The sequence below is a fragment of the Nicotiana tomentosiformis genome, chromosome 2, assembly GCF_000390325.3.
Source record: "Nicotiana tomentosiformis chromosome 2, ASM39032v3, whole genome shotgun sequence".
Taxonomy (NCBI): Eukaryota; Viridiplantae; Streptophyta; class Magnoliopsida; order Solanales; family Solanaceae; genus Nicotiana; species Nicotiana tomentosiformis.
Genome location: NC_090813.1, coordinates 13,443,916 through 13,468,158, shown reverse-complemented (window position 1 = coordinate 13,468,158; position 24,243 = coordinate 13,443,916). Strand labels below are relative to the sequence as shown.

The following is a 24,243-nucleotide window of genomic DNA, read 5'->3' as shown; positions in this document are numbered from 1 at the left end:
TAAACATGACTATTTCCCCTTCCCCTAATTTACCCTTTTATTTTCCCTAATTTCCAACCGTATCCCTTCCCCACTCCCATCGAAAACCCAACCAAACAACACTCTCGATCAGAACTCATCCTTCTTTCTAAACTCAGTTCTTCATTTAGCCCCACCCACCCCCTCACCCCTACCCACCCCTACTAGGGCAACTTTTTTTTTCCCATAGTTGATCGGACGGTCAGTCGTTATCCTCAAGCATGACCATGCTGAATCCTCAACCGTTGGATGTGAGTCTTCCCTACATTACTTCGTTGAATTAACTGTTACTATCGATAGAAATGTCTATTTATATGTTTTTTTCTTGGTCAAATTTGTTAATTATTCGCATGTTCAAGTGATGCCAAAAGTTGTCTCGCATTGAATAGGTTTGTGATCAGCTAGGGTTTTTGTTATGGTAAGGTAGGGTTTAGGGACTAAATTGTCTTTAATTGGTTCGTAAATTGAGTTGCGTTATTGTGAATGGAGAAAAAAAAGTAGTGTTTTTGATTCAAAGGACTGGGTTAGGGTTTTACCTGATCATGCTCCTGACTTGATTCTATGTTTATTTGTTTTGCATTTACGATGCATGCGTCTTTATTTTATTTTTGGATTAGTTAATATGTACTGGCAATGTAAATTTTTCTTACGCTATCAGTGTAGTTTAACCTGTTATAGCAGGTAACTTACTATTTATTCTAGGTTATTAATAAATGTTTATTAAATAGAGTTATAGTTACCTGGTACCTATGCTGGTGGGAGGTAATAGGTACAACTTGGAATTAGTCGAGGTGCGTGCAAGCTGGCCCGGACACTACGGTTATTAAAAAAGAAATAGAGTTACCACATTTAGTCATTGACTAATTCACTAGGTAATCCTCAATAAATGCTTACTTGGATTGGGGCACATGGGCGGATGTATGGTGGTAATGACGGGTTCAATCGAACCCATAACTTTCGATGCGGAGTAAAAATTTATATGTAAAAACTTGTTAAAATTGCAAAAAGAGTAGATATGAACCCATAACTTTAAAAATATAATGGGTTATATGTTAAAACCTTAAAAGTTGAACCCATAGAGTTTAAATCCTGGATCCGCCTCTGTTGGGGCAGATAGGTTCACACTGGTGCATGTCTCTGTTATTTTAGTTTTAATAAAGGTGCGTAGCGCATTTTGCGCGCACCTCAATTAATCACTTGGGAATCTGCTATAGCCCACAAGTAGGTCTCTGGTAGACCTGCCCTGCCTAGATTGGGGCAGATGAGCTCACTGTGTTGCATCTGTTTTTTTATTTTATTTTATTTGATAATGTTGTTGTTGTGGCAAGTTTTCCCATGTCTTGAATAATCCACTGGCAACCTGATAGCACCTACAAGCATATGTGTCAGGTGAACCTGTCCGACAAGGTTGGTACGGATGGGCTCACATGGGTGCAAGTGTCTTTGTTTTAGCAATCTCTGAAATTACTCTTTTTTTGGGAATAATTCAGCAGCAGGAAGAAGAGGAGATGCTTGTGCCACATTCTGACTTAGTTGAAGGTCCTCAGCCCTTAGTTGAAGGGCCTCAGCCCATGGAAGGTTGTTCCTCTTTTAACTGTTGCTATTTGAGTTCCTTTTCTGTTTTAGAGGAGTTTAGGTTGGTAATTGATCAGTCTTATGCTTGTCTTGGATCTTGTTGTAACGTTTTGATGTGATCATATGGTAAATTTGATTAATAGTGGCACCTGCTGAGAATGCTAGTACGGGGGAGAGCCAAGCCGCGGACGAGCCACAGGCATCCCGGTTTACTTGGACAATTGACAATTTCTCTCGGTTATCTGTGAAGAAGCTATATTCTGAGGCTTTTGTTGTTGGTAGTTATAAATGGTAAGTGGCATTTATTGCTTAACTTGGTGGTTAACTTTAATAACTTTTTTAGAGTGGGTTATAATTGGCCTATGGCTGGCATTGGTTTGTAGGCGAGTGCTTATATTTCCAAAAGGAAACAACGTGGATTGTTTGTCAATGTATTTAGATGTGGCAGATTCATCTACATTGCCATATGGGTGGAACAGATATGCCCAGTTCAGCTTAGCTGTTGTAAATCAAATAAACCCCAAATATTCAGTGAAAAAAGGTACTTTCTTCTCCTGTTTCGGTGCACCTAAAGCTTGAATCCAAATTTCATCCGCATGATTTGGATGTCAGATTTTATTTTTTCCTTCATTGCCTTTTCACGTGTCTTGGAATATTCTCATTTCTCCCTCAGTCGAAGTACACTTAATGAAACTTCCTTTAGGGAAAAAAGAAAAAGTAGCGTCTTACCTTTCCTGACGTTGACTCATCCTTTGCATGTCTTTTTGTTTGTAAACTGTATGCCTATTTTGATTTTTTCGTTTCCATACCTTACCTTTCTTAGTGTCGTAAAAATCAGTGTCTTTTCATTTTAAAGTTTTTGCTTAAGAACTTGCAAACTTATGGCGCATAATAATAGCTTCACCATCTTTTTTGTCTGTTAAGGGTTTCATACAAATCTATCATGTGAACATTTATTTCGCCCTTTTGATCTTTTACATTTTAAATTCCACCGTATGGTAGTAACCATTTCTTCTTGAAATGTGTCATTTCAAGAATGCATACACTGTGGTTGCACCTTGGCTCAATCTTACAGCCGAATGAATATAGAGGATTTATATCACCCACCGCAGCTAACTTGGAATTGAGCGGAGTTTGATTGAATAAGTAAAGTTAGAGACTTTATTTATTGTCACACCGAAGGTGTGTCCACCTTCGTTTCAATCTTTTAACCTACGAGTCAAAAACCTACAAAATCAGAAACAGCCAATCAGCCGTACAAATTATCTCATCAGAATTGGCGTAATCAGATCATTAAATATTATCAGGTCATCTCCACTTTTGGAGTTTGTTCTTTTTTCTTGTCAAAAGCAGTTCATAAAGAAACACACGCTGAGCAGAATCTGAAGTCCTGCATTTCGTGAATTTTAGTTTTCTTCTTCTGTTTACGTTGCACTTTTTGTGTGGAGTGGGTGAACCCTTGCTGTAATAATAAAACGCTAAAAAAGCTTCAGACTAATAATGGACGCAAGATGTAAAAAGAAATGGAAGTCTATTTGAACCTTTTCCTGCCACACAAGGATAGGAGTACAACCATATGTCTGTCCTTTTATTTTGGGTTTGGGGGGAGGGGGATAAGTAATCATTTAAAAAAAAAATGCTTGCACTAAACCAGTGCGGCAAGTTTCTTTTTTATAGGGTTGACGATATCATCTTCATTCGCTGAATTAATGTTTAACTACAATTGGAAAAGGATTCTTGTATATCTCTCAGCACCATCTTGGTTTGATAATAATAAATGAAGTTTAATTTATTCGAAAAAGGAAGGTCAAACAGCCAAGCAAAAGAATCGTATACTGAGGTAAGATGGGGGAGGGGGATAAGTAATCATTTAAAAAAAAAAATGCTTGCACTAAACCAGTGCGGCAAGTTTCTTTTTTATAGGGTTGTCGATATCATCTTCATTCGCTGAATTAATGCTTAACTACAATTGGAAAAGGATTCTTGTATATCTCTCAGCACCATCTTGGTTTGATAATAATAAATGAAGTTTAATTTATTCGAAAAAGGAAGGTCAAACAGCCAAGCAAAAGAATCGTATACTGAGATAAGATGGGGGAGGGGGATAAGTAATCATTTAAAAAAAAAAATGCTTGCACTAAACCAGTGCGGCAAGTTTCTTTTTTATAGGGTTGACGATATCATCTTCATTTGCTGAATTAATGCTTAACTACAATTGGAAAAGGATTCTTGTATATTTCTCAGCACCATCTTGGTTTGATAATAATAAATGAAGTTTAATTTATTCGAAAAAGGAAGGTCAAGCAGCCAAGCAAAAGAATTGTATACTGAGATAAGTTGGAAGAGAGACATTATGTGAACGTTTCTCTGTCCAATCTCTGACAAAGGTATGGTAAATCTTTACCTATTTATTGCAATAAACATATGGAAAATTTATCTGAACCTATTGAATAGGACAAAAATGGGCAACTTCATTACTCCAGGCTGCTCCAAATTCCTGAATAAGGCTTCCTAAACTGTTTTTACGCTTGCTGTTAATAGTCTAGGAATTAGGAAACTTATCCCTGAAAGACAAATCATAACAACAACTACACCTCAGTCCCAAACAAGTTAGGGTCGGCGAAAAGGAAAAACCAAATACAACAATAACAACAACATACCCAGTGAATTGGATTAGTGATCTGCAAGTTTGTTAGAAAATTGACTTGATAATGAGATACGGAACTGAATGGCTCTCAGGGAGCCTGAGATGCCAATAACAACAATATGTGTTTGTCTCATCGTGGCATGGATTTGAATTGTTTTTTTGTTGCAGAGACGCAGCACCAGTTTAACCAAAGAGAGAGTGACTGGGGCTTCACATCTTTCATGCTTCTAAGTGATCTTTATGACCCCAATAAGGGATATCTTGTAAATGATAAAGTTGTTATTGAAGCCGATGTTGCTGTACGAAAGGTCATTGATTACTGGACATATGACTCAAAGAAGGAGACAGGATATGTTGGGCTTAAGAATCAGGGAGCTACCTGTTACATGAACTCTCTCCTACAAACCTTGTACCATATCCCCTACTTTAGAAAGGTTAGCATATGTTCGAGTTTTTTATGATGCAAGTTTTTTACTAAGTATATTTGTTTTATTGGTTCTAGAATGCAATATCCTCATTTTGGGTTGTTGGTCCCCCAGGCTGTGTATCACATGCCAACTACAGAGAATGACATGCCATCGGGGAGCATCCCGCTGGCTCTGCAAAGTTTATTTTATAAGCTCCAATATAGTGATACCAGTGTGGCGACGAAAGAATTGACAAAATCTTTTGGATGGGACACTTATGATTCATTCATGCAGCATGATGTGCAAGAATTAAACAGAGTGTTGTGTGAAAAGCTTGAAGACAAGATGAAGGTATGATTACAAAATGACTAATTGCTAATTTTGAAGATCTTATTGGATCTTCTAATTATGTTTTTGTCCAGGGTACCGTTGTGGAAGGGACAATTCAAAAGTTATTTGAGGGGCACCATATGAATTACATAGAATGTATCAACGTGGACTTCAAATCAACGAGAAAAGAGTCATTTTATGGTATCTGCTTATCCTCAGGTTTGGCCCTTGAATCCTTAATGCCTGCTCATGGACTTATTTTTTTAATAAACTTCTGCAGATCTTCAACTCGACGTCAAAGGCTGTCGCGATGTTTATGCCTCTTTCGACAAATATGTTGAAGTTGAACGTCTAGAAGGCGATAATAAGTACCATGCTGAAGAACATGGTTTGCAGGTTCAAGACTCTTATCAATGAACAATAAATTGATGGGCCTTTGTTGTGGTTACATGTCCTCATTTATAACAATAAAGAATCAAAAAGTTTTCAATTATTTTTATGCCCCGTATAGAAACTGAAAAAAGATCTACTTATCACAAATCATTTTTTTTATAACCGTCGTGTCCGGACTAGGTTGCACGCACCTTGACTCATTCCTGGGTACCTGCTATCTCACACCAGCATAGGTACCGGGTAACTCTGTCCACCAAGGCTTAGACAAATGGAAAAAAATCACCTAGTTTTTTTGTCTCTGCTGATCATTTGTAGTGTTTCCACAACAATGGAAATAAGAAGCTTGAAATTGGATAGTGCGAGTCCGAATTGGTTAGAATCAGAGCTTGGGATTCACTAGCATCTCTCTAAAACATTAGACCATCCATATTCTTGTGAAAATGCAACAAGAATATTAATCTTCATAAATGAATATTTTTTTCTCTCAGAAGGCCTATCCACATGATGGAGGAGTATCTTCTTAACTGAATAGGCATAGAATTTGGAGCCTAATTCAGCCTTTCTGTTTTTTCCGCTTCCTATGTTTTTCGGGGCGGACGGTGTTGGTAGTTCCCCGATGTAAATTAAAAATTCCAAATAGATGAGGGATAGTAGCAGGTACCACTAAGGGGGACATAATGGAATCAAACATCTTATTTGGATTTGTATTTTGCGGGTCTTGGGGCTAGATTGGTGCTAAGAATGCCATTATGCAGGAAGTCGGAAGACACATGAAATACCCTACCAGCATGTTGAATTTAAAGAACTTGCTACTTGAACTCATAAAGCTAAATAATAGAGAATGTCACAAAGGACTTCCTTAAGCCAGCAACTGACTCTTATTTGTTGCCTTTTTTTCTTCTGTTGTGAATATGGATTGCTGTGTTGATTTCAGGATGCAAAAAAAGGTGTACTATTTATTGACTTCCCTCCAGTTCTCCAGCTTCAGTTAAAAAGATTTGAATATGATTTCATGCGAGATACAATGGTTAAGGTTAGTACTAGTTTCTTCTTTCTCAGCTTGCCTTGCTATATGATTTGATCTGTAGTATTAGGTTTTGGGTTGATTCATAATTTCTCTTTCTAAAATGGCGTTATTTCCCATATTTGGTTCAAGTAAATACGTTTGGCAAATGAAATAGAGCATACCTTTTGTCACTGCTGGCTCACATAGCTTTTTGGATTGTTCCATGGTTCCCTCCCTAGAGTGAGTGTTATTTGCTGTTTGCGGGTCTGAACATTTATGTTCGGCAAAAGAAGTGTATTACTTCAATATCCTACTACCTTATCCGAAATAATGGGGCAATGAAAAGAAACTTGAAAATGAACCTGTTAAAGCAAACTAGAATAAAGGAAAAGCCCAAGGTTGAAAATTTGTGATCATCATTTTCTAGAAGTGTAAGCCCATATAGCATTTTCTTTAAAGGCGCTATTTGGTAGTTGGAATATTTTCAGTGGAAGGTTTTCCAATTTTTATGAACTTGTTTGTTGAATTGTGGGCAGAGTTTTTGTCTTTTTTAACAGAAGCTTTCCATCAGAAAAAGGAAACAGTGGGGCATGATTTATTCTGCACTGCGACTCCTCTGCCACTATCTGATAATACGGCCGAATTGTCTCCTAAAAAATGGTCCTGTTACTGATTATTAACTTTGTTACCAACCACAACCATCATGACCCCCAAATCTTCCGTTGTCCTACTATCAGATGCTGCAAATGTTTGTCTATTTAATCTGAACATCAGAAAATGATTAACTGTAGTTTTAATCGTTTAACGTTCTCTTACAAGAAATATATTCCTTGAAATGTAGTTTACATGTTCTAATATATTATTGATAGTATTCAATCCCATATTATTGTCCAGATGCTCACGTGTTACAATCTTTGCTTCTATGTTGCAGATAAATGACCGTTATGAATTTCCTCTAGAACTTGACCTTGATAGGGAGAATGGCAAATATTTGTCTCCTGATGCAGATAGGAGCGTCCGGAATCTCTACACACTTCATAGGTAAGTTTAACTCTCTTTTCTATGTGTATGTGCGGACAACACACTAGCACGCAATTGCAAAGGCTTCTTGTTTGACTTCTTTGCCTAATCAGTTTGGGTATGAAATAAGGTGTCTTTTTTTTTGATAAGTAAAGGTATTTTGTTCACATTAAATCAAAAGGTAAGTTGGTGCAACGTAAGCCTTTCGATTACATATCTAAGATACAGGACAAATCATCATTGCTTTCTGATTAATCTGCATCCTTTTAATTATACGAAAACAGAACAAGTTTGTCAAATATCTGTGCTTTAAGCTATGCACTGCTCTTACCTCCCTCAAAGCATCTCCTATTTCTTTCTGTCTATATATACCACACGATGCATAGGTAAGCGATATCCCAAAACTTCCTTACTTCTTTATGGACTTTCAACCTCTCAATGGGGAAAGACATTCATGATTGATGTCGGCCTTTAATCATTCTATTCCAAAAAGAACAGAGAACACATTCGACACCTCTTTTGCTGCCTCACTTTGCATAAGGTTATTCACCAACTTTTTACCTTTTGCAAGCTTGAAGCATTTATAGCTTACCTCACTTCCATTACTTGACATAAGCAAGGTGTAGGAAACTTTACTGTGAAGCTGCTGCATTTCCCCCCTACTCGGTATCCTGGTCCAAAATACCCTTGTTACACGGAGCAAAGCTTACTTACTACTGCTAATTCCCAGTCCTCAATCCCAACTATGACTTTGCTCCCATAATCTAGTTGGCTAGGACTGTGGTGCGAAGTATTCGGCTTAGCTCAACTATGCTTTATACACATCTATTTTTTCTGATGTGTTTCTTTTGCTCTTTATAAACCATATGTACCATACAACAACAACAACAACAACAACAACAACAACCCAGTATAATCTCAGACTTTTTTCATGAAAACATTTTGTAGTTACTGAGACTTTTTTCACACTTTTTTAGTTTTATACTCTTATATACTCGCTTTCATTCTCTTATGTTGTATTTGCTTAAGATTTTACAATGAATTGGTCACTGTTCTGTGTGCTGTTTCTTTTTGTTCATTAGTGATATGATATTCCGAACCATTGGCTAACCTAGATGCTTAGCATTATCTTTTATCTTTATGCTAAGAGTATCACCTTCCCCTTTTCTTAATGCAGTGTGTTGGTTCATAGTGGTGGTGTGCACGGTGGACACTATTATGCTTTCATCAGGCCAACACTATCAGATCAATGGTACGCACCGTCTCTGTAAAATATTTTCTTCCTCTGTCTCTTTCTTCTATTAATCCAATATGCTCACGAACACGCACCCGAACACCGAACACCCTCTGATGTACCTATCTCCTACACGTCGTGTTCACACATGCTTGTATGTGTGATGTATATAAACATGTACTTCAAGCATGTTGAGACTGGCAAAGAATCTAAATATACTTGGATTTTGTTAGCTTCAATTTTTGGAATTCTCTTCGTAATGTTCTACGTCAGGTTCAGGTCTCTGTTGTCATCTTTCTCTTTGTTGTTTTTTCTTTTTCTTTTTCTTTTTTTTGGGTGGGGGTGGGGGGTGGGCGCTGCTTGTATCTACATATATAATTTTCCCGGAGGATCACAGAGCGGTAACAAAAAAATTCTGTATCTATCTATCTTATGTCATTCAGATAAACTGAAAAGTTAATCTTTGTGATTTGGGCTCTGATTGGATGTGATTATTTGGTTCTATGGTAGGTATAAGTTTGATGATGAACGGGTGACAAAAGAAGACTTGAAGAGGGCTCTAGAGGAACAATATGGTGGAGAGGAGGAGGTATATGTCGCTAATAGCAGATCTAAATTGTGTCTTGTTGTGACATGCTTTGATTTGGACTTACTTTTGCTTTTACAGTTGCCACAGACAAATCCTGGCTTCAATAACACCCCCTTTAAGTTTACAAAATACTCCAACGCGTACATGCTTGTTTATATACGTGAGAGTGACAAGGATAAAATAATTTGTGATGTCGGTGAGAAAGACATTGCGGAACACCTAAGGGTATGTTTTCAAAAATTCTCCAGGCAAGAAATAGATTTTGTGCACCTGTTACTCAGTTTGCCTGTGATAAATTCTATTTTTTTGTTTCATTTCAGATAAGGTTGAAGAAAGAACAAGAAGAGAAGGAGGACAAGAGAAGATACAAAGCGCAGGCCCACCTTTATACAATTATCAAGGTAATTTTCAAATGGATGTGTAAGATAATAGGTTTTCTCTCCTTGAATATGTTGTGTTGATCGACTCGTGTATGTAGGTTGCACGTGATGAGGATCTTAGGGAGCAGATAGGAAAGGAGATATATTTTGATCTTGTTGATCATGACAAAGTTCGTAGCTTTCGAATTCAGAAACAGATGCCTTTTAACCTTTTCAAGGTACTATTCACTTTCTCTAAGTATTGTTGCTTAGTTTGGACCTATGTTGTTCGATACTTTTAAAATGCCGTCTAGTGTGTGTTGGATCCTCCAAAAGCTATGTATATTTGACGATTCGACATGAGTGCGGTGAGATCTTTGGAGGATCCCAGTAAAATAGGTTTGGACTCAAGTAGCACATCACTTCCCAATAACTTTAGTCGTGTGGACCTCTTTGTTTTTGTTGTTTGATCCTTGTTAATAACCTTTGTTCAATAAAACAAGGATGGAAATATTATCTGTGGAATTGAATCAGGAGGCAGAGTTATTTTTCTTAAGGATGACCTTTTTGGCCTTCTCCGGTCTATACAATCAATGAGTTACTAATTTCTATATGTTGTGCCTGTTCATATCTTTGGCATGTTTATGTGGTAGTCCTATTTCATGGATATTCTCGCTTGTGTTTGACCAAACTACCTGTTGCTACAGGAGGAAGTTGCAAAAGAATTGGGTATCCCAGTTCAGTTCCAGCGTTTCTGGATTTGGGCAAAGCGGCAAAATCACACTTATCGGCCCAATCGCCCATTAACTCCGCAGGAGGAACTACAAACCGTGAGTCCTTTTACCTTTCTCATATCCATTCTGAGTTTTTTGCAATTTGTTATGACAGTATTTACCTGTTCCGGGAAATAATACATGTTCATAGTTTCAATCATGTTTTTGCATTGGTAATGTTTGTGCTTAATTTCTGAGTGTTGGATTCAAGCCTCTGCTGTTGAGGGCATGGAGAACTTTTTTTTTTAACTTCATCTAAGCTAGAAGGTGGGTTTTTTCTTTTGTAGAATCAGTGTGCACCGTAAGGATATGATAATTTGTTGCAGTCTTGTGTTTCATTCTTTGGAAAAGATAGTTAATTAGAATAAATTTGTGGATATCTATTATCTCTTCTTGGGCGGTGTAGGGTTTTCATGTTTTTGAATTTCAAACTTTTTAAAAAATTGGTCTAGAAAAAGAACATAACACAACTTCCTAGAAACAAAAGGATTCGATCTTGCGGTTGAAGAAAATTAGATCTAGTGTACCAAGAAAAAAACGAACTTGATTGTCAGAGTTAGCTTAGAAGTAAGGCCATAGTGATCGTTATCAAATTTTAAACCATGGTGATCGTTATCAAATTCTAAGGCCATATAATGACTACGGAAAGCTTATGCTTCTTCTTTCTTGGTAATCCCTCTCCTCGTTGTAAAGAAGTAGGGGAAGAGTGGGCTGACTGAATAAATTATAAGCAAGATTCAACACTAGCCGTTATTCTCCATCGTCTTAAAGAAAAACATGTGAGTCCTCCTCTGAGAACACCACTACCATTCACGCTATTAAAAATATAAATGAAGGAGAAATATTCAATTCTATTGCTGGGAAATCAAATGGTGGAGGATTCATAAGGCAACTTGCTTTAGTATTCAGTTTCTCCAAATTTCCTACGCAGCGCTTCTTGTTTGATTCGTTTCTGATCCTTGCGAAGAATTGATACGGTAGGTGTTGGAATATTGTTTTTCCAAGTTTATTCATCCAAGTAAAATTATTCTTAGTTTAGGTTATCTAAGTTGCTCCGACACGGTAGTTTAGGTGCCGCACCCGTGATGACACGACACTAGTATGAGTGTGGGATCCGTACCAGATCTGGTCAAACAATTTTGAGTACTTTGACCACAACGGACAAAACAATTCGAGACGAGATACAATTTGATTCCCGAAATCAGAACCAAAACTAGGGTAAATTTGGAGAAAATAACATATCTTATCTAGGAAATCAATCCTTTACTTATTTGCAACTTGAGAATAAAAAAGAAATCTACACTTTACAAGTTCTACGTAAGTATTTCACAAAATTTCTCATAATTTAGAGATATTTTCATATTTTTATTTTTTTGAATTATTTTTTGATAAATAGACCTTGGGCCTAACTCAAACCCCAAAAGCTAGCTTATGAGGTGAGGATTGCCCAAGATCATATAAGGAGACCAAGGACCTCAAATCCCACCGATGTGGGACAACTCAACACCCCCTCACGCCCAGGCCTGCAAACTGGAGCGTGGACAGCATAAATGGGGGCCCAACACTCGGACACCCGCACTCGTGTCCGAGCAACTTAGTAGGTTATACAATGGCATTTCATTTGTTGTGTAGTTATCTCTTATCCTGTCAAACTAATTAAGAAATCATGGACATGCAAATGTTGGTTTCTTAAAATGTTTGCACTAACTAATGTATTTATCATCTTTACAAAGTTTTGATTGCCAACAGCTGAATGTCTTAGCTTTATGATTCTTGAATTGTATTGTTGTACCTTTACATGTTGTTCTACTGCATACATTCTCTTCTGCCTATCCAACAAAAAGACTTTGCCTTGTTTTGCTTCTATGACTCTTCATAATAATTTACATAATCCACGCTTTTAGCTTTTCTTAAACGATGTATACTGTTGTTTGAAGACAACCATCTATATGTGCAGGTTGGTCAGTTAAGGGAAGTTTCTAACAAGACCAACAATGCCGAGTTAAAATTATTTTTGGAAGTGGACCTTGGCCTGGTACCTTTAAATTGACTTGAATTACTTTCCTTTATTGACAAGTGTTTTTTTGCCTTAGATTCTACTGTACTTTACCTTTTAACTCGTGGAATATTTCAGGATCTCGTTCCTAGTCCTCCACCTGACAAAAGTAAAGATGATATACTCCTTTTCTTTAAGCTTTATGATCCTGAGAAAGAAGAGCTTCAGTAAGTCATTTCCTCTTAAAGGAGCCTCATGTTAGAAATATATTGGCATGCGACAAGGTCTTTTTTATTTTTTATTCTTTTATGAAGATTTTTGTGACAAGGTCTAATAGCAAGATTATTCCCTTTTTGCATTTCCAGATATGTTGGTAGGCTTTTTGTGAAGAGTACTAGTAAGCCAATTGAAATACTTCCAAAACTGAATGAATTGGCTGGATTTGCTCCTGACCAAGAAATTGACCTTTTTGAGGTGTGTTACTGTTGCCTTCTCTCTGTTATTGATACAGTTATCGATCTTATTGACGTGACATGAGAATTTGTCTTTTTCCTTTACAGGAAATAAAATTTGAACCTTCTGTCATGTGTGAAAGACTAGACAAAAAGGCTTCATTTCGATTTAGCCAGGTTTTTGTCTTCTGTTTTCCCTTCCCAGTTGCTGAAAGCTCATATCTTCTCGGATTTAGATTTTCTTTGCTGACTGACTTAATTTTAATAGATTGAAGATGGTGACATTATATGCTTTCAAAAGAAAGCTTCTCCTGAAGTTGAAGAACAAGTCCGATTTCCGGATGTTCCTTCATATCTGGAATATGTAAAAAATCGCCAGGTGAATCCCGATACTGCTCCAGTTTTCGCTAAGCTGTTGATGCTCTTTATGTTGATGTTAATTCTTATCCTTTATTTTTTGGGTTTATGGTCCTCTATGGTGGTGCCAAAGGAAATAAGTTTCAAAACTCCCCTGGGTTTTTGCCTTGACTATCATTGTTGTTACTGTATATGTGACATCTTTCTCGCCTTAATTTATGTTTTATGCTTGCGTACACCGTACAATTGGCTCTTTATGTTTTACTTTCTCCATTTTTGATTCCTTAAATCTGAGTTCGTTGTTTACAGATTGTCCACTTTCGAGCACTGGAGAAACCAAAGGAGGATGATTTCTGTCTGGAGTTGTAAGTTTATTTGGTATCTTATCTTTCAATTTATTGCAAAGCATTTGCTTACATCTATAACTATTTGGTTTTGTAAATTTACAGAGCAAAAAGTGATACATATGATGATGTAGTGGAGAGAGTGGCGCAGCGGCTTGGTGTGGATGATCCCTCCAAAATTAGGCTTACTCCACACAACTGCTACTCTCAGCAACCCAAGCCTAACCCCATCAAATATCGGTCCGTGGATCATTTGGTAGACATGCTAATCCATTACAATCAGGTTTGTTAACATGAACTGACTTTATCTTGGGAGCACATGGTGACGTTTAACGCTTTACTCATCATAGCTGTGGACAGTGGTATACTATTTTGGTAGGATCTGATGTGCTAATGGACTAATAACCACATCTCATTTTTTTGGGTGGGTGATAGATTTCTGATATTCTTTATTACGAAGTTCTGGACATTCCTCTGCCAGAATTACAATGTCTGAAGACGCTCAAAGTTGCTTTTCATCATTCTACGAAGGATGAGGTGTGTCTAGTATGGCAAAATCATTTGAATCAAATCAAATTATTACTTTTCCTCATTACATTTTTTTTTCATTGCTTTCAGGTTGAAATTTTGAATGTAAGATTGCCTAAGCAGAGTACCGTGGGGGATGTTCTTAATGAAATCAAATCAAAGGTATAGATAGGTGTAGCAACTTGAATTGCAATATTGAGTCTATGAAAGGAAGAACGCAATTTCTGTACCCAGCAGGAAAAAAACAGTTTCCTAATGTGGTAGATTTCTTATGTCTAGATGATTATGTATTTTAGGTACTTGTTAGTTTACAGCATGTATATAGTGTAGTATTGTCCCACATTGGTAGAGGAGTAGTATGTCCTTGTATAGTATAGCTATAAATAAGGACCTCTTGTATTGTATTGTTCGTCTAATATCAATAACATATTTTCTCCCGTGCTTTCTCACATGGTATCAGAGCAATTGTGAGAGACTTATCGCTGTGCATAAATTCCAGCTATTCCGGGAAAGAGAAATCAGTATTTTTTAAGACTGTTTTCTATCTGCTTCATTTCTGTCAGTGTTGTGCAAAATCCAACACTACCACAAGAGTCGTCACTGTCCGGCGACCAAACCCCAGTGAAAAGCTCCGGCAGCAGTCTCCTCACGCGCCTCTATGCGCCACCAGAAGCTCACGCGCGTGAGCTCACACGCCGGCGCGTACGACCACTTCCGGCCATTTTTTGAAAATCTTCCTTAAGAACAGTTGGGTCGCCTGGTAATTCCGATCCTACCCCTACTGTTTTCATTTCGACAACTTTGAGTTATTTTCCGGCAGCTACAGTACTATTCCGGCAGCTACAGTAGATTCCGGCAGCTACAGTATTTCAGTATTCTGTTTCTGTGTTTCCGTACACTGTTTCAGTGGATTACAGTTGATTCTTTCTCTTATTTGGTAATAATTTGCAACAATGTCTTTGGGATTTGATGCTTTTGGGTCTAGAAACATGAGTTCTGGAAGCGCTAGTGCTATTATTACCTCAGAACCTTTAATGGGAGGTTCAAACTACTTAGCTTGGGCTTCATCTGTCGAGTTATGGTGTAGAGATCAAGGTGTTCAAGATTATCTAATCAAACAGTCTAGCGATGGAGATGAAAAGGCAAAAGCACTTTGGGCAAAAATCGATGCTCGGTTATGTAGCATCTTGTGGCGATCTATTGATTCCAAGTTGATGCCCTTGTTTCGTCCATTCCAGACATGTTATTTGTTTTGGGCAAAGGCACGCACCTTATACACTAATGACATATCTCGCTTCTATGATGTGATATCGCGGATGACAAACTTAAAGAAGCAGGAATTGGATATGTCTACTTACTTGGGTCAAGTACAGGCAGTCATGGAAGAATTTGAGAAGTTGATGCTAGTTTCTGCTAGTGTGTAAAAACAACAAGAGCAGCGACGGAAGATGTTTCTCGTTCTTACCCTCGCTGGACTTCCTAATGATCTTGATTCAGTGCGCGACCAGATTTTGGCTAGTCCGTCTGTCCTGACAGTTGATGAATTATTTTCTCGACTACTCCGCCTTGCTGCAGCACCAAGTCCACCAGTGATCTCATCACAGATACTTGATTCCTCTGTTCTTGCATCCTAGACAATGGATGTTCGGGCATCTCAAACTATGGAGCATAGACGAGGAAGAGGTCGTTTTGGAAGATCTAGACCCAAGTGTTCTTATTGTCACAAACTTGGACACACTCGTGAAATGTGCTATTCCTTGCATTGTCGTCCACCCAAAAATGCTTACATTGCTCAGACCGAGACTCTAGGTAACCAAGGATTTTCTTTATCTAAAGAAGAATATAATGAGCTCCTTCAGTATCGAGCAAGTAAGCAGACATCTCCACAAGTAGCCTCAGTTGCTCAGACTGATACTTCTGTTACTGGTAATTCTTTTGCTTATGTTTCCCAGTCTAGCACTCTTGGCCCATGGGTCATGGACTCCGGCGCTTCTGATCACATCTCTGGTAATATATCACTTTTGTCAAATATTGTATATTCACAGTCTCTTCTCACTGTTACTTTAGCCAATGGATGTCAAACTAAGGCAAAAGGAGTTGGACAAGCTAATCCCTTGTCTTCTATCACCCTAGATTCCGTTCTTTATGTCCCTGGCTGTCCTTTTAGTCTTGCATCTGTTAGTCGTTTGACTCGTGCCCTCCATTGTGGTATATATTTTATTGACGATTCTTTTATTATGCAGGACCGCAGTACGGGACAGACAATTGGTACAGGACGTGAATCAGAAGGCCTTTACTACCTTAACTCACTCAGTCCTTCCACAACATGTCTAGTTACAGATCCTCCAGATCTAATCCACAGACGTTTAGGACATCCGAGTTTATCCAAACTTCAGAAGATGGTGCCTAGTTTATCTAGTTTGTCTACATTAGATTGTGAGTCGTGTCAACTTGGGAAACATACCCGAGCCTCCTTTTCGCGTAGTGTTGAGAGTCATGCAGAGTCTGTCTTCTCCTTAGTTCATTCTGATATATGTGGTCCTAGTAGAGTCAGTTCATCCTTGGGATTTCGTTATTTTGTCAGTTTCATTGATGATTATTCAAGATGTACTTGGCTTTTCTTAATGAAAGATCGTTCTGAGTTATTTTCTATATTCCAGAGTTTCTGTGCTGAAATCAAAAACCAATTTGGTGTCTATTCGCATTTTTCGCAGTGATAATGCCTTAGAATATTTATTTTCTCAATTTCAGCAGTTTATGACTTCTCAAAGAATTATTCATCAGATATTTTGTCCTTATACCCTTCAGCAAAATGGGGTTGCTGAGAGAAAGAATAGGCACCTTATTGAGACTGCTCGCACACTTCTAATTGAATCTCGTGTTCCGTTGCGTTTTTTGGGCGATGCAGTTCTCACAGCTTGTTATTTGATTAATCGGATGCCTTCATCTCCCATCAAGAATCAGATTCTGCATTCAGTATTGTTTCCCCAGTTACCCTTATATTCTCTTCCACCTCGTATTTTTGGGAGCACGTGTTTTGTTCATAACTTAGCCCCTGAGAAAGATAAGTTAGCTCCTCGTGCTCTCAAGTGTATCTTCCTTGGTTATTCTCGTGTTCAAAAGGGATATCGTTGTTATTCTCCAGATCTTCGTAGGTACCTTATGTCAGCTGGCGTCACATTTTTTGAGTCTAAACCTTTCTTTACCTCTGCTGACCACCATGATATATCTGAGGTCTTACCTATACCGACCTTTGAGGAGTTTACTATAGCTCCTCCTCCACCTTCAACCACAGAGGTTTCATCCATACCAACTGTTGAGGAGTCTAGTGTTGTTCCCCCTAGTTCCCCAGCCACAGGAACACCACTCTTGACTTATCATCGTCGTTTGCGTCTTCCATCAGGCCCAACTGGTTCTCGTCCTGCACCTGACCCTGCTCCTGCTGCGGACCCTGCTCCTAGTACACCGATTGCACTTCGGAAAGGTATACGGACCACACTTAACCCTAATCCTCATTATGTCGGTTTGAGCTATCATCGTCTGTCATCTCCCCATTATGCTTTTATATCTTCTTTGTCCTCGGTTTCCATCCCTAAGTCTACAGGTGAAGCGTTGTCTCATCCAGGATGGCGACAGGCTATGAGTGACGAGATGTCTGCTTTACATACAAGTGGTACTTGGGAGCTTGTTCCTCTTCATTCCCTCAGGTAAATCTACTATTGGTTGTCGTTGGGTTTATGCAGTCAAAGTTGGTCCCGATGGACAGATTGATCGATTTAAGGCCCGTCTTGTTGCCAAAGGATATACTCAGATATTTGGGCTCGATTACAGTGATACCTTCTCTCCTGTGGCTAAAGTGGCTTCAGTCCGCCTTTTTCTATCCATGGCTGTGGTTCGTCATTGGCCCCTCTATCAGCTGGACATTAAAAATGCCTTTCTTCACGGTGATCTTGAGGATGAGGTTTATATGGAGCAACCACCTGGTTTTGTTGCTCAGGGGGAGTCTCGTGGCCTTGTATGTCGCTTGCGTCGGTCACTTTATGGTCTAAAGCAGTCTCCTCGAGCCTGGTTTGGTAAGTTCAGCACGGTTATCCAGGAGTTTGACATGACTCGTAGTGAAGCTGATCACTTTGTGTTTTTTCGGCACTCTGCTTCAAGTCTCTGTATTTATCTGGCAGTCTATGTTGATGATATTGTTATTACTGGCAATGATCAGGATGGTATTACCAATCTGAAGCAGCATCTCTTCCAGCACTTCCAAACTAAGGATCTAGGCAGATTGAAGTACTTTCTAGGTATTGAGGTTGCCCAGTCTAGCTCAGGTATTGTTATTTCTCAAAGAAAATATGCTTTAGACATTCTTGAGGAGACGGGGATGATAGGTTGCAGACCTGTTGACACTCCGATGGATCCGAATTCTAAACTTATGCCAGGACAGGGGGAGCCGCTTAGCGATCCTGCAAGCTATAGGCGACTGGTTGGAAAATTAAATTATCTCACAGTGACTAGACCCGACATTTCTTATCCTGTGAGTGTTGTAAGTCAGTTTATGAATTCTCCCTGTGATAGTCAATGGGATGCAGTTGTCTGCATTATTCGATATATAAAATCGGCTCCAGGCAAAGGGTTACTCTTTGAGGATCGAGGTCATGAGCAGATCATTGGATACTCAGATGCTGATTGGGCAGGATCACCTTCTGATAGACGTTCTACGTCTGGATATTGTATTTTAGTAGGAGGAAATTTGGTGTCCTGGAAGAGTAAGAAACAGAATGTAGTTGCTCGGTCTAGTGCAGAAGCAGAATATCGAGCAATGGCTATGGCAACATGTGAGCTAGTCTGGACCAAACAATTGTTCAAGGAGTTGAAATTTGGTGAAATCAGTCGGATGGAACTTGTGTGCGATAATCAAGCTGCCCTTCATATTGCATCAAATCCGGTGTTCCATGAGAGAACTAAACACATTGAGATTGATTGTCATTTCGTCAGAGAAAAGATACTTTCAGGAGAGATTGCTACAAAGTTTGTGAGGTCGAATGATCAACCTGCAGATATTTTCACCAAGTCTTTCACTGGTTCTCGTATTGGTTATATATGTAACAAGCTCGGTACATATGATTTGTATGCACCGGCTTGAGGGGGAGTGCTAGTTTACAGCATGTATATAGTGTAGTATTGTCCCACATTGGTAGAGGAGTAGTATGTCCTTGCATAGTATAGCTATAAATAAGGACCTCTTGTATTGTATTGTTCATCTAATATCAATAACATATTTTCTCCCGTGCCTTCTCACAGTACTTAATGCATTACTGAATGTCGTTTGATGGATTCTGGCTCTGTGGAGAACATGTAGGAAAAGGATAGTCTTGTCTAACTCGTGTTATTTATTTACCTTAATAATTGAAGAGTTGAACAGTCAACCTACCCCAACTTGTTTGGGATCGAGGCATAGTATTAGTAATAATTGAAGAGTTGGTATTTGCATTCATTTCCTACACTACGCCAGTGTGTGTTTTTCTGCTACTTTGGTTAATACCCTTTTCTGCAACTTGTTTGACAGTTTTTTAATGCTAGATTGGCAATGATCAAGTTGTCTTTTGAAAATAACATTTAGAGATTTAGAAGTGACATGAGAAGTACAAGTTAGCAACTGTTGCTTTTCAATTTGTTACCATAATTGAGTATGTGAAAGTTCACTATTTTTGACATGTGGGGGTTGTCATTTTTTTTGTGAATTTGTTTTACTTTGGAAGATGGCAATCTTTCTTTTTTAGGCGAGGGGAGTACTCTCTTTTCCATCAGATTATCTTATTTAAAACCATTAATAAAGGATTTGTAGTGAATGTGCACCCTAATGTTTTTTATCGGTGTATATTATGAAGAAATCATTCTACATGCATTTTTTTGAGGACATTTGCCTCCCTGTCTTCTCCCTGCCTCCTATCTACAAAGGAAAAAGGAAAAGATCACGCGGAGCGTGACTGGCAATACGAGATTTAGATCTGTCATGTATATTTTGCAACCAATATTATATGTCTAATGTCTCTGTTTAATGATGGCTTCTGTTTCTGGTATGAGAATATAACTACTGGCATATGGTTGCTGCAACAGGTAGAGTTGTCCCATCCAAATGCAGAGCTTAGATTACTCGAAGTCTTCTATCACAAGATTTATAAGGTGAGTAGTCCTAATATAAGTTCAGTACTTTTATCTTTTATTATGTTTGTGCTGACATTTTAGTTTGATAGCTAAATGGCCTTTCAAGACTTGCACTGCTAGCTTATATGTTCTTTTTGTCTGTCTATCTAATGCATGCTTTCATTATTGCTAATCTGCCAGATCTTTCCGCTCACTGAAAAGATTGAGAATATAAATGACCAGTATTGGACATTGCGGGCAGAGGAGGTTAGTTCTCTAGGTGTTTTCTGGCTGGTTTCTTCTTTCTTCTCTCTTCCTCATCTCCTGTTGGTCTTTTTACCTCTTTTTTTCAACAACAAAATAAAAAAAACTGGTGAGGTTTTGAAAGTTTAAGCAGAGATTTGAATAAATATTTCATTCCTCCCCCACCCTCTTTCAAAATGGAGAATCTAGGGTCTGGGTTTTAATTTGATATGCTTTTCTGTGTCAGCTTTAATTGTTAGGCCTTCTGTTCCACTGACCTCTCTGCTTTAGACAGTTCAATCTGGGCAATTAATGATGACATTTATGGCATAAGTTAGTCTTGTTTACTTGCTTACTAGTTACTACTGCATCTATTTTATTTTAATTTTTTTGCAGATACCAGAGGAGGAGAAAAATCTTGGTCCCCATGATCGTCTAATTCATGTTTACCATTTCACGAAAGAGACTCCACAAAATCAAATGGTATTACATATTGGCTTGATTGATGTTACTGATACACTGCTGCATCTGATGTTGAAATTAGTAACTGGATTGGTTTTCTACAGCAAGTGCAGAATTTTGGAGAACCTTTCTTTCTGGTCATCCATGAAGGGGAAACTTTAGCGGAGATTAAAGTGCGCATTCAAAAGAAATTGCAGGTTCCAGATGAGGAGTTTTCTAAGGTACAGTGCGCGAGCACAAAGCTTTTGCTGCAGATGGAATATGCTTGCATACTTATAGCATGGTGGTTTAATTTTTGAAAGCCCTATGACTGACTTGGGGGTTGACTCTGTACTCTTTTGATGGCTAGTGGAAATTTGCATTTTTATCATTGGGGCGCCCGGAATACCTTCAGGATTCGGACATTGTATCCAGCCGCTTTCAGGTAGTGTATTGATGTTATCTTGTATTTTCTTCCCCCCCTTGAATTTCATTGTCAACTTCCGTATAAGTGTTTGGGTCAGCTTTAGTTGTGTTTTCTTTGTTTCCAAATTCTGTCCATGCTGAAGATGCTTATATTCCTGTTGCAGAGGAGAGATGTTTATGGTGCTTGGGAGCAGTACCTTGGATTGGAGCATGCAGATAATACATCTAAGAGGCCATATGTTAGTCAGGTAAATTCTCTAGGTCTTATGGCTTCTGCATAACCCCAAGATACTAGGAGTTACCTTTTGGTTACCGGATTAAACATGCGAGTAACTCAATTGTACAATCTAAATTTTGGCTCCTCTTAAAGGGCTGTTAACTCTTATAGTTATTGATCTGAGCGGAGCATATTCTTTTGTTAGCCATTATATATATATATATATATATATATATATGTATTTCCCCTCTCATACAAATATTTTACTTGGTGCTAATGAAACAGGCACATACAGTTTGGCAAATATCACAAATCTCTTTGAAAATAGCCTGTAAAAAGTTACTGGTTGAAACATTTTTTTTTTTTTTTTTTTTTTGGTGAATGTTCTGGTTGAAACAATTTAAGTCTCCCATTGTAGCACATTTAATAAATTATATATGCAAGGAAGCTGAATGGAAATCATTGACATGTCTTTCTTGTTCTGATTTTTTCTTCTTCTGGATAAGTTCATCGTTCCGATTTATATGGGAAATATGGAATGGCAATAGAAAAAGAGAATGAGGATTTTTGAAGTGGGAAAAACAATTATAGCAACTATTGAGCCTCCTGTCTTTATTTTAAGAAAACAAAAATAACAAAAATGGGGTAAAAATTTATCTTCAGTCAACGTGTAAACCCTAGAACTAGGTTATACGTGCAGGAAGGTGTTAGTAAATATACTTTTCCCTCATTTGTTGTTTAAGGGTTTCCAATGGATTTTATCATGTCCTGAGCCACTCTACAGATTGCTTTAAGGTTTTGTGGATGCTCAGATCTCTACTCTTATTTCAATTAGGATTAAGGATATGTTTTTATGTTTGAGCTTGGTATAGTAGGATTTAAATTGTAATTGAAATTATGGAAAGTTTGAGGACTTTAATGGGCAATTGTCATGTCAGGGTTACAATAATCTAAAATGTACTAATATAGTAGTTTAAAATTTTCAAAGGGAAAGCTCGGCTATAAACAACTGAACGAATTAGGCTATTAAATCAGTACAAAGGACTTCTCAGAAAAAACAAAAATTAGTACAGAGGGACTAATCACTTTTGACAAGAATTAGTTTGTCTTGATCAGTCAATACAAAGGGACTAATCACTCTTAACAATGCCAAAAAGTACATAGTGTCAGTTACATGAAACAGGTTTATGCTCTTATAATCTACAAAACCTGATTCATATTAATTTACTTTCATTATTGCATGCTTTTAGCTTTTGACGAACTGTTAGGGCCAAGTTAAGATTTACTGTCTTTACTGTAGTTTTAGCGACTAGATTGTGACCTAGATCTTGCTATGTGATAAGGTATTCAGGTCGTAGATCGATTATTAAAATAATAATAATAAATTCAATTAATAGTTGCAGACATGGTTTAATTTCTCTTGTGCTGGACCCTCTCTTTTGGGGGGTGCAGTCAGATATTAGATATGACTGATGTTGCCATTTTTCACAATGATATTAATTCAATTAGTGGTTTGCATGTATAGTACCAAAAAACATCAGTTTAATATTACTTGTGTGCTGGACCTTCCCTTTGAGCGGCTTGTTGCCTTATAATGTGGTCATTTTATGTTAAAAGGACCTCTATTAGTTTATTATGCTTTAATATTTCACTCTGAATTTTGCAGAACCGCCACACCTTTGAAAAGCCAGTCAAGATATACAATTGAAAAGGGTCTGTGATACTCCAGCGGGGGGCTTTGGTTGTACAGCGTACACCCCTCAAAAGCTAGAAGGGATTTGTAAAAGAGTTGTGAGCTATGGCAGGATGATAAGTAGAATGAAGAGAAGAGATTAGCATGAATATTATTTTCCTCCTGGTAATTTGGTCAGACTGCAGGCTATTGTTCTTCCTTTTAGTTTGGTTTGGGTAAGGGAGGTTTGTATTTTGCTCTTTAGTTTAGTTAGGATGTGCGCTGCAGTTTCTGCCCTCACCTTCAGCTATTACTCTGCTGAGGGTTGGGTCTTTTTGACATTATCTTCTGCATATAAGATTTTGGTTGAAGGGATGTATAGTTGATATAGTTGGGTGCATTCTGGACTTGCATTATCTGCATTTTATTTTACAGAATTTTCCCATTCCTCAGTTTGGTTGTATGTATGTAATCTCATACTTGTGAGGGATGGGTTTGTAAAATCTCCCTATAGTATTGATATATGTTTCTTTGCTTCATATCTCTGTCTTTGTTTTTGCTGTTGGTTTAGTTTGGCCGAAACTGAGAAAACCGTGCTCTCAAGTATGTGAATTATTCATTTGTCGGCTATATTTTTGTTTCTTTTGTTAATGAAGGCCCGCTGGACTGGGAGAAGTGTTAATTCTCTGCATTTATTTTATCGAGTTATTTATGTGGAAACAATTATTGCTTAAAACTGATGATGCGTTTTTCCCCCTCATCTTTCTTGATGACAGACAATGATGATTTATTAGCCCATCACTGGATTGAGATGTTTCACAGTAAAATCTTTTAACAATTTAATTGTGATAGCAAGTCAATTTTTCAGAATCAACTAATGACATCTACGGTTAGAGAGAGAGAGAGTTCAAGATAACACTAGTTCTTTCTCTTGTTGATTAAGCTTAGATATTCAATTCTCTGAAACATCTTCAATAGTTTTCTCCAACACACCTAAATTGGTAATTTTATTTAGTCCGTAATCTACTAATTAAGGTTAAATAATTGGCAACAAGTTTACTTGTAGAATTTTAATTAT

At 37.9% G+C, this 24,243-nt stretch overlaps 1 protein-coding gene across 7 annotated transcripts; it reads left to right on the top strand.

Annotated features, from left to right (window-relative positions):
• Nucleotides 1–23: 23 nt before the first annotated feature.
• On the top strand, nucleotides 24–23,704 carry LOC104098771 (ubiquitin C-terminal hydrolase 12). 7 transcript variants are annotated; one of them, XM_070194992.1, is made up of 32 exons: nucleotides 26–269; nucleotides 1,512–1,596; nucleotides 1,737–1,884; nucleotides 1,977–2,134; nucleotides 4,409–4,674; nucleotides 4,780–4,998; nucleotides 5,070–5,178; nucleotides 5,258–5,373; nucleotides 6,305–6,403; nucleotides 7,308–7,417; nucleotides 8,574–8,648; nucleotides 9,141–9,219; nucleotides 9,298–9,444; nucleotides 9,540–9,620; nucleotides 9,698–9,817; nucleotides 10,286–10,408; nucleotides 12,309–12,386; nucleotides 12,486–12,574; nucleotides 12,713–12,821; nucleotides 12,908–12,976; nucleotides 13,068–13,178; nucleotides 13,466–13,521; nucleotides 13,606–13,783; nucleotides 13,936–14,037; nucleotides 14,119–14,190; nucleotides 20,140–20,205; nucleotides 20,368–20,433; nucleotides 20,806–20,892; nucleotides 20,976–21,092; nucleotides 21,221–21,295; nucleotides 21,441–21,524; nucleotides 23,160–23,704. In XM_070194992.1, the coding sequence occupies exons 1-32, from the start codon at nucleotides 240–242 to the stop codon at nucleotides 23,199–23,201; spliced, it is 3,366 nt and encodes a 1,121-aa protein (XP_070051093.1). In that variant the 5' UTR covers nucleotides 26–239; the 3' UTR covers nucleotides 23,202–23,704. The 7 variants fall into 7 exon arrangements, with proteins under 7 accessions (XP_070051090.1, XP_070051089.1, XP_070051093.1 ...); XM_070194991.1 differs by having other exon boundaries at nucleotides 1,509–1,596; XM_070194989.1 differs by having other exon boundaries at nucleotides 24–269; nucleotides 9,141–9,444.
• The last annotated feature ends 539 nt before the right edge of the window (nucleotides 23,705–24,243 follow it).